The sequence below is a fragment of the Dasypus novemcinctus genome, chromosome 3 (genome assembly GCF_030445035.2).
Source record: "Dasypus novemcinctus isolate mDasNov1 chromosome 3, mDasNov1.1.hap2, whole genome shotgun sequence".
Classification (NCBI taxonomy): Eukaryota; Metazoa; Chordata; class Mammalia; order Cingulata; family Dasypodidae; genus Dasypus; species Dasypus novemcinctus.
Window position 1 is genome coordinate 112748571 of NC_080675.1, and position 13558 is coordinate 112762128.

The 13558-nt window shown below is 44.9% G+C and overlaps 1 protein-coding gene across 2 annotated transcripts in view; it reads left to right on the top strand.

Annotated features, from left to right (window-relative positions):
* RTF1 (RTF1 homolog, Paf1/RNA polymerase II complex component) overlaps positions 1–13558 on the top strand; it is an 81824-nt gene that overhangs the window by 65160 nt on the left and 3106 nt on the right. For both annotated transcript variants that reach the window (XM_058293955.2, XM_071214116.1), the window contains 11 exons: positions 5315–5450; positions 5949–6126; positions 7061–7143; positions 8816–8903; positions 8999–9106; positions 9657–9734; positions 10308–10429; positions 11105–11162; positions 11610–11687; positions 12355–12450; positions 13174–13285. In XM_058293955.2, coding sequence (XP_058149938.1) covers positions 5315–5450; positions 5949–6126; positions 7061–7143; positions 8816–8903; positions 8999–9106; positions 9657–9734; positions 10308–10429; positions 11105–11162; positions 11610–11687; positions 12355–12450; positions 13174–13285 — 1137 coding nt within the window. The remainder of the gene's footprint in view (positions 1–5314; positions 5451–5948; positions 6127–7060; positions 7144–8815; positions 8904–8998; positions 9107–9656; positions 9735–10307; positions 10430–11104; positions 11163–11609; positions 11688–12354; positions 12451–13173; positions 13286–13558) is intronic.

Below are 13558 nucleotides of genomic sequence, written 5' to 3' on the forward strand. Positions count from 1 at the left end.
GATGCCAAGGAAGTTACCTCCCTCATCATGAACAATGCCCAAATGCAGAGCCTGGTAGAGCTCTTTCGCGGCTCCTTTGACAACCACTATCCTCATCACCGATTGCTGCAGGGAATGTCTCAATTGGCGTTTTCCAACGCGTTCCGTCCATTGCCCGCACGGAACCCGATCCCTTCAGCTATCACTGCCTTCACAGATGCCTCAAAAACGGCGTTTGCTGCCATCATATACACTCCTGAGAATCCTGAGCCACGGCAACTGCTGTTTGCAAATGACTTCTCTGTTCAAGTAGGTGAGCTTCTAGCCGTCGCTGCAGTCCTTAACCTCCACCCAAACCAGTCTCTCAACATCTTCACTGACAGCCTATACACTCTTCAAGTGTGCCGCAGCCTCCCGCTTGCCACTTTCTTACCGGGTGACTCAAACATTGATCGAGCGCTCGTTTTCGTACAGCGACTGCTTGAGGCGAGGCAGCAGCCTTGGTTCATTGCTCATATCAGAAGCCACTCTGGCCTACCAGGACCGCTGGCTCAAGGGAATGACTTCGCTGATGCTTCTGTGTCAAGCTGCCAGGTAAACCCGGTCCTCCTACATGAAAACCCTGCCGACGGGCCGCAGCTTGGAGACTTTGTTAATCAAGCCAAGCTCCTGCATTCCCAATTCCACTTCTCCGCGCGGTCCATCCGGAAGCTCTTCCCAGACCTTCCCATTGAAACTTGCAAACACCTTGTGCGCGCGTGCTGGACTTGCGCGCCATTGTTGCCACTTGGGCCTTTGCAGCCTCAGGGTGTTAACCCCCGCGGCCTCCGCCCAAACTCAAGGTGGCAATTAGATGTCACTCATGTCAGTGCATTTGGCCGCCTCAAATATCTTCATGTGGCAATTGACACCTTTTCACATCTGTGCTATGCAGTCCCTCTTATGGGGGAAAGTGCTAAACACTGCGTCCAGGCGCTTCGCCAAGCTATTTTGTTCATGGGAATTCCATGGGATCTCAAGACAGACAACGGACTAGCATATCACAGTGCCGCCTTCGCCAGCTTCGTGCAGATGTATCACATCACGCATCATTTTGGCATTCCATACAATCCACAGGGGCAAGGAATCGTCGAGCGCACTCACCAACAGCTCAAGCTACTCATTCAAAAAGAAAGGGCCTCCTCTCCCCACAAGGCCCCCGCCGACGTCGTGACTGCCTGCCTCATTCATCACAATCTCCTAACCTTCGATGACCATGGACTCTCCCCCACCCATAAACACTGGGGACCCATGTGGCAGCCCTCGCAAGTTCCCCTCGTCCATTGGAAAGACCCTGCCACAAATCGTTGGCAAGATCCAGCTCCCCTCCTAGCACAGGGGAGGGGCTTTGCTTGCGTCTTTCCAGATTCTGAGCCGCAGCCGCTCTGGGTTCCTGGGCGTTGCATTCGGCCCGCCACTGACCCATTAGTTCCACCGAATGATCAGCACCCTATGCCTTCGGTGAGAGATAACATTGACAGTGGATACGGCCCAGAGGTCGCCCCGTTCACCCGGATCCAGCACCAGCCATCATCAAGATGCCGCACCGTCAGATGATGCCTCTACACAGCCTCGCAGCCGTTCTCTTCGTCCTGGCTTCCCTCGCTCTCCCAGCCGCTGCCAACCCGAGTCACCAGCCCTTCAATTGGACCCTCTCCCTCTGGCAACAAAAAAGGCTCCTCGCCTCGAACGTAACCGCCTCCGCCCCCTCTTTCACTACTGATGTCGCCAACCTCACTGGACGCACGAACCTTCCGTCTAATGAGTGGGGGGGACACAACCCGGCTGCCACAGGTTTCTACATGTGCCCATCCTCCGCCAGAGGATGCCATGACCCAACGCACTATTACTGTCCTTCCTGGGGGTGCGAAACCATCGCCCACGGATAGTCCAGCGCCCCTAACAAAGACCCATACCTCACTCTCCAGCGTAATGCTACTCGATGGAACACCATCACACTCACAAAGACCCCAACTCCGACCTCTGGTTACGAGGCCGCATGTGGGGAGCCCGCCTGTATGCAGTAGGCTACGATTACGGCGCCATTATCACTATAAAAAAGGAGGCAATTCCCACACGTTCCACCCCAGTGGGCCCAAATCAGATTTTCAATCCTCCAAAGGCACAGCCCCCTTCTCTGCCCCGCTCCACCTCGCCCGCTCCTTCGCCCGGCACCCCCCTCGCCACTGCCTCCCTCAGCTCCCACAACCCCAAGCCTCGCTTACCCCCTACTCTGTACCCCAGCCCCCTCCCGTCGCCACCCTTTTAGGTCTCGCTGGAGCAGGCACTGGGATCGCCGCCCTTGCCCTCCGGCAGGCGGTCGATCAAGATATTACCTATCTCTCTCCTCCCGTACCTGCTCCCATTCCTAGGCCCCCTTATCATTATCCTCTTAGCCCTCACTGTGGGCCCCTGGGCCATCAGGAGAATAGTCCGCCTTGCCAAAGATCAAGCCAATGCAGTGTTCAGCTCCTTTGTACAAGTCCACTACCAACGCCTCGCCACCGCTGAGTCCCCCCCCAGCCGTCCACCTCGCCCCTTCCGCCTGCACCACCTACTCCAGACCGCACGCCTATAGCTTCTTGTCTTCCTCCCCTCACTTCTCCCCAACTGTTCCTCCCCCTCAGGCGGGGGGTCCGGGGACATCACGAGCCCGTTTCGCTGGCAAGGCTTGGCGCGCGCCAGGCGCCGGCGTGCGCCGACCCTAATGGCGGGCACATGTGTCCTGGCCAGATGCTATGTCGTCCGCTCACGGCCAGCCGGTCCTCGTGGTCTCCCCCTACCCCTCGTCCTATTCCAGTACCCATCCTTATAACCTCCTTTTCCTCCTCCTCCTCATAATCCTTGTCTTTTGTTGCTGCGCACACCGAGTTATTCACACCCACAGTGCGCACCAAAACTTGTTGCCTCTATTTCCTTTTAAAAACAAAAGGAGCAATTGTTGCCGCCTTTCTCCACCCCTCCTCCCCTTCCAGCCCCCGCCGTCCTTCCCGCCAGTCCCGCCCATATTGCCAACCCACAATCTGCCCTCTTCCCCAGTAACTGCTTACCTCAGGTCTATCCATCAGCTTCAGCCTGTCCACAGCCGCCCCTTAGCCAACCCTCCCTTCATCACGCCCCTCCCTCTACCCAACCCTATATAGCTAAGTGTACTTCCGTAATAAAGCAGACCTGTTCTTGCGCTCAAGCGGTCTCCATGGTTTTTCCCCAACCGCGCGTCCCCCACGCCTGGAGAACCGGTGCTCCCTCTTGGGGCACCCCCCGCCGGTGGTTCGGCAGGAGCAAGCCCCCCCCGACTCTTGGGCCTGAGCGAGGACGAAACCCTCTCGCTCAGCTACAACTTGTTATTGGTCTGCTGAGATCTTCTGTTTCTTCCAAGGGCCCTGTAGGTTGTGTGTATGTTTCTAGGCACAGTTCATTTCACAGGTTTTCAAATTTATTGGCATACAGGTTTCATAGTATTCTCTTATCCAGTAGTAATGTGCCCCACTATAATTTCTGATTTTAATTATTCGTGTCCTCTCTTTTTTTCTTTGTCAGTCTAGCTAAAGGTTTGTTGATTTTAGTGATCTTTTCAAAGAACCAACTTTTGGTTTTGTTAATTATATTGTTTTCTTATTCTCTATTTCATTTATTTCTACTCTCATGTTATTTCCTTTCTTCTGCTTGCTTTGAATTTAGTTTGCTGGGTTATTGTTTTGTTTGTTTTTTCCTAGTTCCTTCAGGTGTGTAGTTAGATCTCTCATATAAGAGCTTTTTTAATATAAACATTTAGAGCTATAAATTTCCCTCTGAGCACTTGATTTGTTGCATCCCATGTTTTAATGTTTTCATTCATCATTTCCATTCATCTCAAGATATTTCTTAATTTCGTTTGTGATTACTTCTTTGACCCATTGGCTGTTAAGAGCTTGTTTATTTTTTTTAATTTCCATATATTTGTGACTTTTTCAGTTCTGTCAGTTATTGATTTCTAGCTTTATTCCATTTTGGTTAGAGAAGATGGTTTGTATAATTTATTGAAATTTATTGAATATTCATTATTCAATATTGAATTTATTGAAACTTCTTTTGTAACCTAACCTGTGGTCTATCATTTATCTCATCTTACATCTATACTTCCTTTCTCCCATACCAAAATTCTGTTTCTCAATTATACCAGCGTAATTATTTATCATCATAATCTCACAAGACATACTTTATCAGTATCAGAATAAAAGTTCCAACATTATTATCAATAATATGGTTGATAGAAACAAAAATAGTTTCTTTTGTTCTAGTATATATCCCATTAGGAGTATACATCCAAATGACTCTGTTTTAAAGTCACTTGTTATAGTTTTTTTCTGTGTAAATATGTCATCAAATGAATACACAGCTAGTTCCTTTATTTTATTTTGCTTTGGGTGTTTAAAGATGACCTTTTATTATTTTTTCTATGATTATATAAAATATTTACATGGCTCCAAAGTTAAATCTATTGAACAAGGGATATTCAAAGAAATTTAGCTTCTGTACTTTTCTATTTATCCCTTTCTTTCCTTCCATACTATGTAGCCACTTATATATTTTTTTGTATCCTTCCTTTAAAAAAACAAAATAAATATACGGACACAGGCTTACCACCCACCCACTCCCATCTTAGATTAATAGTGTTATACTGTACAGATTTTTCTCCATCTTGCTTTTTTCACTTAACAGTATATCCTGGAGATCTTTACCAGTTGTATACAACAATAGCCATGTGACTCACTAACCTAAAATATTTACTGTCTGACCCTGAAAAAATATTTTCCAACTCCTGACAGAGTGCTATGCTTCATTTCTTTTTTATAGCTACATAGTACTCTTCTGAATGACGGTATCAAAGTGATTCAACCATTCTCCTATTTGTGGACATTTAGGTTGTTTCCAGTCTTCTGTTCTTACAGATAGTGTTACAAACTCAAAATAAAGCTTTTCACAATTACTTTCTGAAGACATCTTTTGTTTTTCCCTCTCTCCTGACCATCTTCCAGTGTCTTGAGTGGAAGGAGTTAAAGACAACTCTCAGTAATGTTGGTGACCCTATCTGCCCAGCAAGTAGCACTCTTTCAGCCCCTTTTGTTGTGTTTTAGGGCTTGATGTTTAGCACCTGAATGATTTTAACTCTCTGGTAACCCTGCTGCTATATATAGCCCATGGAGCTGTCTTTTTGAGTCCTTCTCCATATTCCAGTTCATTTTCAGGAATGAAAAATGTTTCATTTTCTTACTGAGAGAACCTAGGTAACAGTTTCCCCCCTTCTTGTTATTAGCTGAGCTCCTTGCCAAAAAACAGCCATTAAAAACCAGTGAGGTGTACTCTGATGATGAAGAGGAGGAAGAGGATGACAAGTCCAGTGAAAAGTCAGACCGTTCATCCCGAACATCGTCGTCTGATGAAGAAGAGGAGTAAGCTGTATACATTTTGATCTAGTAGTCAGGATAAGTGGGTTCTTTGAGAATTTCAGGGTAATTTCCCAAATCTCCTTGTTTGGGCTCTGAACTTTGGTTTGGTTCAATACCCTGAATTGCTGATCTAAGCTCCCTAGCACATCAGCCTATTCATTTCTCCTGCCCTCTGGCTCTCAACTTATATCTCTGGACAGTTCATCTGGTCTTAGCAGGCAGGAACTCACCTTGTGTCACTCTTGAGATTTGCCAGGAACTTTCATGAGTTTTTTAACTCTGATAGGTTACATGTGGTAGCAGCCTATTCTTAACCTTGCTACAACCTCATTCAAGACAGTTCAGCTGGTTGGGAGAGGAACTTTTTATATCTCTTTTCCAGTGCTTATTTCTCATACTGAGTTTATCAAATATATTCTGACTAGGTTTTTGAAAAGTTGGTATTATTTATCTTGATTGTTTTTATGAACACTTTCTCCAATGTCCCTTTGTTCCTCACAGGAAAGAAGAGATCCCTCCAAAATCACAACCAGTCTCCTTACCTGAGGAATTGAATAGGGTCCGGTTATCACGGCATAAGCTGGAACGTTGGTGTCATATGCCCTTCTTTGCTAAAACTGTCACAGGATGTTTTGTAAGAATTGGCATTGGAAATCACAACAGCAAACCAGTTTATCGGGTTGGTATTTCTTTCCTTAGGCAATTGTCCATGTTTTAAATATAATGATTCTCAACTGGGTTAGGGGCTTCTGAGCAAGTCATTTGCTCTCCTGGACATCATATACCTGGAAAACAGACTCCAATTGAGATGTCTGTAGAATAGTGACAATCTGAGATGATGAGGGAATGTGCATGACCTTCTGGCAGGAAGAGAGTACTTGGAGCCCATGGGACTGGTGGGTTTAGATCTAGAATAATATTTTCTGTCCCTCTTCAGTATAAACGTGAGAGGAGATTTACAAGGTATTCATTGGGAGCTGCATAATCTGAGAGATTTATTCTTTTGAAAAATAAATAAATGAAAATTTTCCATGTTATATACCAAGTCATTTCTGGAACAAGGACTTGTGTTGAGTTTAAAAATAAAAAAAGTCTCCATTCATTCTAATAAAGGTTATTATATGGAATCTAGCACGGATGCTCTGGCCTGGGTGGCTGGAACATAGTTTTTTAATTTTTTTGTTTTTGTTTGTTTTTTCTGGGTTGTCTGGCTTTAATGTGTTTACTCTCTTCTGTGAGGACCTACAGCCATGCCGTGTCCCGGAAGGCCTGGCCACAGAAACTGACCGTATTCGTCTTTGCATAGGATAGAAAGCCAACCTCTGAAATCCCCAGTACATGCCCTAATGATGTAGCGTTAAGGTGGAGGAGAAACCTCAGTGGGCTCTACTGGGCTAGCTGCACCCTCTCCTACAGCTTGCATGCCCTGGGCACTGGGCTGTCTGCTTGGCTGTCTGAGTTCCAACCCTGAGAGAGGTGCCCAGGATACCTGGCAGCTGTGGGTTCCTCTTACCTGGGGGTCGCTCATCTGCATTTGAGTAGACAGATCCAAAGGCAGAGTGGTGTGAAAGCTCTGACAGTGTTTTGACTGGTGTCTCTGTCCTTTCACTTAGGTTGCTGAGATCACAGGTGTTGTGGAAACTGCCAAAGTTTACCAGCTGGGTGGTACCAGAACAAATAAAGGGCTACAACTACGGTAAGAGAGATGCCTATGTGGCAGCCTCTGCTCCCACTTCAAACAGGCACTGTCTGTTTAGATTGTTATTCTTTCCCAATGTGATGTTTCTCATTAATGATTCTAACACAGTTCACTAGCACAGGCAGTACTTATTTATGCAGATATACTCTGTCACAAGGAAGGAGAGGTAGGTAGGAGGGGGACTTGCCTTTGCTGAGAGGAAAATTAGAATATTTTTCTCCCATAGGGGAAGCACAAGGATATTAAGTGATAGAACTTATAAGAGGAAAAAAATAGCTTTGTGGGAAATCCTGCTCCTAGAGCCTTGCAGGCGTTTCCTTGGTGAACAGGGTCAGGAAGCTTTCTTGTGCTTTTGTTCTGTCACTAACTAATCTGATCTTTGACTAATCAGGTCACTTTTCTGAACTTAGTTTACTTTTCAGTAAAATGAAAGTGTCATTCAGTCAATAAGCATTTATGGAATGTCTACTGTGTGCCAGGCATTGTGCTAGACATCAGGATAGAGGAGAAAACAAAAACAGACACACAAATCTCTGTACTTTTGGAATCTGAAAATTCTATAGGAAGAAACAGAATAGTTACTTGCCACATTACAGTGAATAGCAGATGAGAGACACAGCTCTACCATGGCCTAATTTGGTCTCCTTGCTCTCTCCATTCCCCTTTCCTGTCCCCTGTTTAAAAAGAGCTAGTTGGGGGAAGCGGATTTGGCTCAATGGATAGAGCGTCCACCTACCACGTGGGAGGTCCAAGGTTCAAACCCAGAGTCTCGTGATCCATGTGGTGAGCTGACCCACGCACAGTGCTGATGTGTGTAAAGAGTGCCATGCCACGCAGGGGTGTCCCCCGCCCTACGCGGAGTCCCACACTCAAGGAGTGCACCTGTAAGGAGAGCCACCCCGTGCAAAAAAAAAAAAAAGTTCAGCCTGCCCCAGGATTGGCACCACACACACATAGAGCTGACACAGCAAGATGATGCAACAAAAAGAGACACAGATTCCTGGTGCTGCTGACAAGAATGCAAGTGGATACAGAAGAACACAGAGCGAATGGACACAGAGAGCAGACAATGGGGGGGGGCAGGTAGAATAGAGAAATAAATAAAATCTTTAAAAAAAAAAGAGCTAGTTGGGGTGGAGAGTGGCCATGGCAGGGAGAGAGTGACTATCCCCAGGAGAATGGCACTGAGTCACTTTGCCAGCACCCTGTGGTGAGTAGAGAGGCAATGCTCTGCCTCTGTAGAGAACAGTTTCTTTGTCATTCAGATAACAACATAATATTGCAAAATCTTGATACCAGTTGACTGTGATGGATTTTATTGTACATTGGCTTTTGAAGCACTGACTAAAGTGCCTTTTCCATTTTGTTTTGGTTTCTAAAACTAGCTTGGTGGTTCTCAGTCTTGGCTGCCCATTTAGCATACACTGGGAGATGGTGGGGGAGGGAAGCTAAAAAACTTTTCAGTGTTTGGTTCCTACTTCCATACATTCTAACTCATTTGACTAGGGTGGTGCTTTGGTATTGGAATTTTTATAAATCTTTCCAGGTGATTCTAAAGGAGTAACTAGGATTGAGAACCACAGAGACAGATAGTACAGTCAGGTAGGGTTGCTTTGCCAGTACTTCGTTCAGTTTGCACATTCCTAGAGATACTCTCTTTTTTCTGTAGGCATGGCAATGACCAACGAGTGTTCCGCCTAGAGTTTGTCTCAAACCAAGAATTCACAGAAAGTGAATTCATGAAGTGGAAAGAAGCGGTGAGTGGATAGAGATAAGCTAGCAGGTATTTGTGAAAACACTGAGTCTCTTCCCAAAATTCCTTATTAATAGCTCTTTGTCATGTTTTTGTCAGATGTTCTCTGCTGGCATGCAGTTGCCCACCCTAGATGAAATCAATAAGAAGGAATTATCTATTAAAGAAGCTCTAAATTATAAATTCAATGATCAGGACATTGAAGAGGTAAGAAAATCCTGGTACCCCAGAGCCTGGAAGTTCATCAAGAACCAGTGTTTAGAGAAGATCATGATTTGATTTGATTTTCCTATATCATGGCATTTTTGGTTTTGCTATTATTGCATGATGAGGGAATACTAATAGTGTCCATTGTTATTTATAGTTCATTAAGCTTTTCTCCATTCATTCTCATTTCAAGTCATAGACTAAAGGATATCCAGGGTTTAGGGATCTATATTTATGAATATTCTGCTAGGCTTGGTCCTTTAAGAATTTTCTTTCTCCAAAACATTTTGGTAAAATTCTCTTGGACAGTGGCTAGCGTTTCAGTACCAGGCCCTTAGGCTGCTGCTTTATATTGCTACATGTTCCTTCAGACTATCCCAGAAAAATCTCCATGACCCAGGAAGCACCATAGTATCCCTTGGAATGAACTTGCTCTCTTTCTGGGACATGACACTGCTATAGAAGAACAGCTCCCTTTTAACTAGCTGCTTAGCCTGTCTATAAAAGTAGTTTAGAAATACCTCACAGCTGGTATCTCCTCTCTGTACAGATTGTAAAAGAGAAAGAAAGATTCAGAAAAGCTCCACCCAACTATGCTATGAAGAAGACTCAGTTGCTAAAGGAAAAGGTAAGGAATTGCACTCAAACCTATTTCCATATCCCATAAGGGGATGTGGAAAGCAAACTTGTTCATCCTCTGCCAAACTAGGCAAAGAAAGAGGAAGAAATGCTTCCTTGGCACCTGCACAGCCTTCCTTGGTCATTTCCCTTTCTGTAAATTGAAACTGATCTTCCTTTGTTCCATTCTCCTTACTTTCTAGTCACTTTAGTTTATGTGTAATAAGATAGACCCTTGGGGTAGGATTCAGCATTGGGTCTGAACAGATAAACGATGTTGCCAAGCCCAGATGTGGGTGATTTTCTGTTCTTTGCATCAGGATTGTTATGATGGCTTAGCTGTGTGGGGTCTGGGTTCTAAGGTTAATATTACTTATCACAGCCATTAGGAACCAAGAACCAGGGAAGGTGTTACTACTGCAATAAAAATTGTATCTTGTATTTGTAAAGTGCTATTTCAGTACTCTTTCACATCTCCTGTCATTTGCTTCTCACATGAAATATCTTACCTATGCTGGAGAGAAGGGCATACTTAATGTAGAACCAGTCATAGGTAAGAACTCACACATCTCTCTGTGTGCAGGCTATGGCTGAAGACCTGGGGGATCAGGACAAGGCCAAACAAATCCAGGACCAGCTGAACGAGCTGGAGGAGCGGGCAGAGGCCCTCGACCGCCAACGGACAAAGAACATATCTGCCATCAGGTGTGTCACTGAACCTGTCTTTTTTTTTTTTTTTTTATGTTTTCCTATATTTCCTTCTAGAAATTTTTTATAGTTGTTGCTTTTTTTTTTTTAAGATTTCTTTTTTCTCTCCCCTTCCCCCTCCCCCCCCATTATCTGCTCTTTGTGTCCATTCGCTGTGTGTTCTTCTGTGACTGCTTCTATCCTTATCAGCGGCACCGGGAATCTGGGTTTCTTTTTGTTGCATCATCTTGTTGTGTCAGCTCTCCATGTGTGCAGCGCCATTCTTGGGCAGGCTGCACTTTCTTTCATGCTTGGCGGCTCTCCTTATGGGGCGCACTCCTCGTGCGTGGGGCTCCCCTACGCGGGGACACCCCTGCATGGCAGGGCACTCCCTGCGCGCATCAGCACTGTGCCTGGGCCAGCTCCACATGGTCAAGGGGGCCCGGGGTTTGAACGGCAGACCTCCCATGTGGTAGGCGGACGCCCTAACCACTGGGCCAAGTCCACTTCCCTGAGCCTGTCTTGATTGGCCCCTTTCCTTGGCTCACAAATCTTGGCCAAAATTATCAAGTGAGCCTGTGTGGCCTTGCGCACAGGGTGCTGGAGTGACTCCACATTTCTGTGGGGTCAAGGGGCAGTGGTTCCCTTCCTCCTTTCACAGCCCACTGACTCATCCCTCTTATAACACCACAGTTATATCAATCAGCGGAACCGGGAGTGGAACATTGTGGAGTCTGAGAAGGCCCTTGTGGTAAGACAACTTCAACTGGATCACTGGAAAAATTTTTAATTAATAAAATATGATATTTTTTTATACATCCTTTTCAAGTTCATTTTTTTAATTATTAAAGTAAAATGTACACTTAGCCTGCATATGCTCTTTCTGTATGCATACATATACCCATATAATTTATTAATTTGTAATGAGAAGCAGCAGTCTTCTGCCTGGTCTTCTCCACCTACTCCCCACCCCCAACTTTAGATTCTGCTCCACAGGTATTCATTTTTATCAATTTCTGTTTTCCATTCTTTTGATTGTTTCTCCCATATCTGCTTGAGTTTTTAAAGGGAAAAGGATAATAGACAACATTTAATTTTTTCCAGTGCCTTGTAAGGACTGTTATTTAGATATACGCTTTTGGTGAATGACATGAGGGGGAAATGAGATACCATTCTATATTGCATGCTTTCTGTTCAGGCTGAAAGTCACAACATGAAAAATCAACAGATGGATCCCTTTACCAGGCGGCAGTGTAAACCTACCATCGTTTCTAACGTGAGTGCCTAAAGAGGATGTTTTTAGTCAGGAGTCATATTCTGGGACATAAAATGAGTTCCATTAGGAGATTAATAAAGAAGTTAAAAATAATGTCAGGAGTGGACATGGCTCAAGCAGTTGCGCTCCTGCTTTCCACAGTGGGAGGTCCTGGGTTTGGTCTTCGATGCCTCCTAAAAACAGACAACAAGCAAAACGAAACAACTGACTCAGGGAAGCCCATGTGGCTCAGTGGTTGAGCACTGGCTTCCCATAAGAGGTGTTGGGTTCAATTTCCAGGTCCAGTACCTCAAAAATAATAATAATGTTATCTTAGCTGGAATTTGCTTGCCTCAAGCTCTTGCGTCTGGATACTTTTTTTTTTTTACTATTGGGTATGTGGTCGGTGAAAACCTGGCCCGGATTTGTAAAAGCCTGTTGGCTAAACCCTCTACACCAGTGTAGCAGACATTAGTAATGTGTAGCCTGTATCACCTAGCTAGGGCCTGGTGAGGCTTGGCTTTAAAGCTTTTAATTGCCCTTTTTGCTGCCTTTGGGAAAATCCCACTGAGCTGATTAGTCCAGTCCACTGCAGTGCTTGTGATAATGGTGATAGGCAAGAAAGAATCTGACAGTAGGACTGTGTGAGTGCTGAACAGTCTCTAAAATAACTTATTTTCTCTCTCAGTCTAGAGACCCAGCTGTTCAAGCTGCCATCCTGGCCCAGCTGAATGCAAAATATGGTTCTGGAGTATTACCAGATGCCCCAAAGGAGATGAGCAAGGCAAGTGCAGTATCACCCAGGGGCCTGCTGAGCTAGGCTGCAGACCAGGGCACCAGAGCAAGCGTCTTGCCTAATTCGAGCTTGATTTTCTCACCTGGAAGAACATGGTCCTGCAGTCTTTCCTCCATCCCAATTATTTACTCATCTAATAAGCAGCTTCTGTATTTTGGTCAGGTGACCTAAATTCTAAATCTGATACCTCTGACATGGCCTTGACTGTGGCATTAGGTGACTTCATTCCCTCCTATCATCCAGTTTCATCTGTGTATTGAGGACAATACTCTATGCTTACCAACCTCACAGGGTAGTTAGGAGGAACAGTTGACATTTGAGAATCAAATGGTTGTGAAAGTGAAAGCTCTTTGAAACTAAAATGTTAGAGAAAAACTGCCCAATTAGAAGCAATTTTCTGCCTAAGTTAGGACTTTTCCTGTAGAGTTCAGACTATCCCAGGAATTCTGAGATCTTGCATCAGAAGGTGGATTGTTTTCAAAAACTTACCCTTTCTACCCTCATCCCACAGACATGAACCTTCCCTTTCCTTTTTGCAAAGAAACCTTTGTCCATGGCCTTTCCTGTCCTCCCCCTGGGAGAAAGAATCAGGAAACAGCCTTAGAAGGAAGATTTAATGAACTTGAACCAGAGCTTTTACCATTAGTAACTGCTCTGTCTTGAAGTCCACTTGCATGTATGCTCTTACAATTATTTTCCTTCACATTGCAGGGTCAGGGAAAGGATAAAGATTTGAATTCTAAGACAGCCAGTGACCTCTCAGAAGATCTGTTCAAAGTACATGATTTTGATGTGAAGATTGATTTACAAGTTCCCAGCTCAGGTAGGTGAGGATGGGTGAATAGGGGTGGTCAAGGCCTAGATGGCTCTCTAGACAAGCTAGGAGGCCTGATATTAGGGAAGAGATGAGGGTGTCTGTTGATAAGAACAGACATTGTTCTTGTTAGAAGAACATTGTTTAGAAGCCAAGATAAGACAGGATGCAGGTATACTTTGAAGAGAGATCAGAGACATTCAATAAGGCTACCTGAGGGAGTAAAGCCCAAGACGAAAAGACATTGTAGGTACCTCAGATGCCAATTTGCTCTTCTTTCCC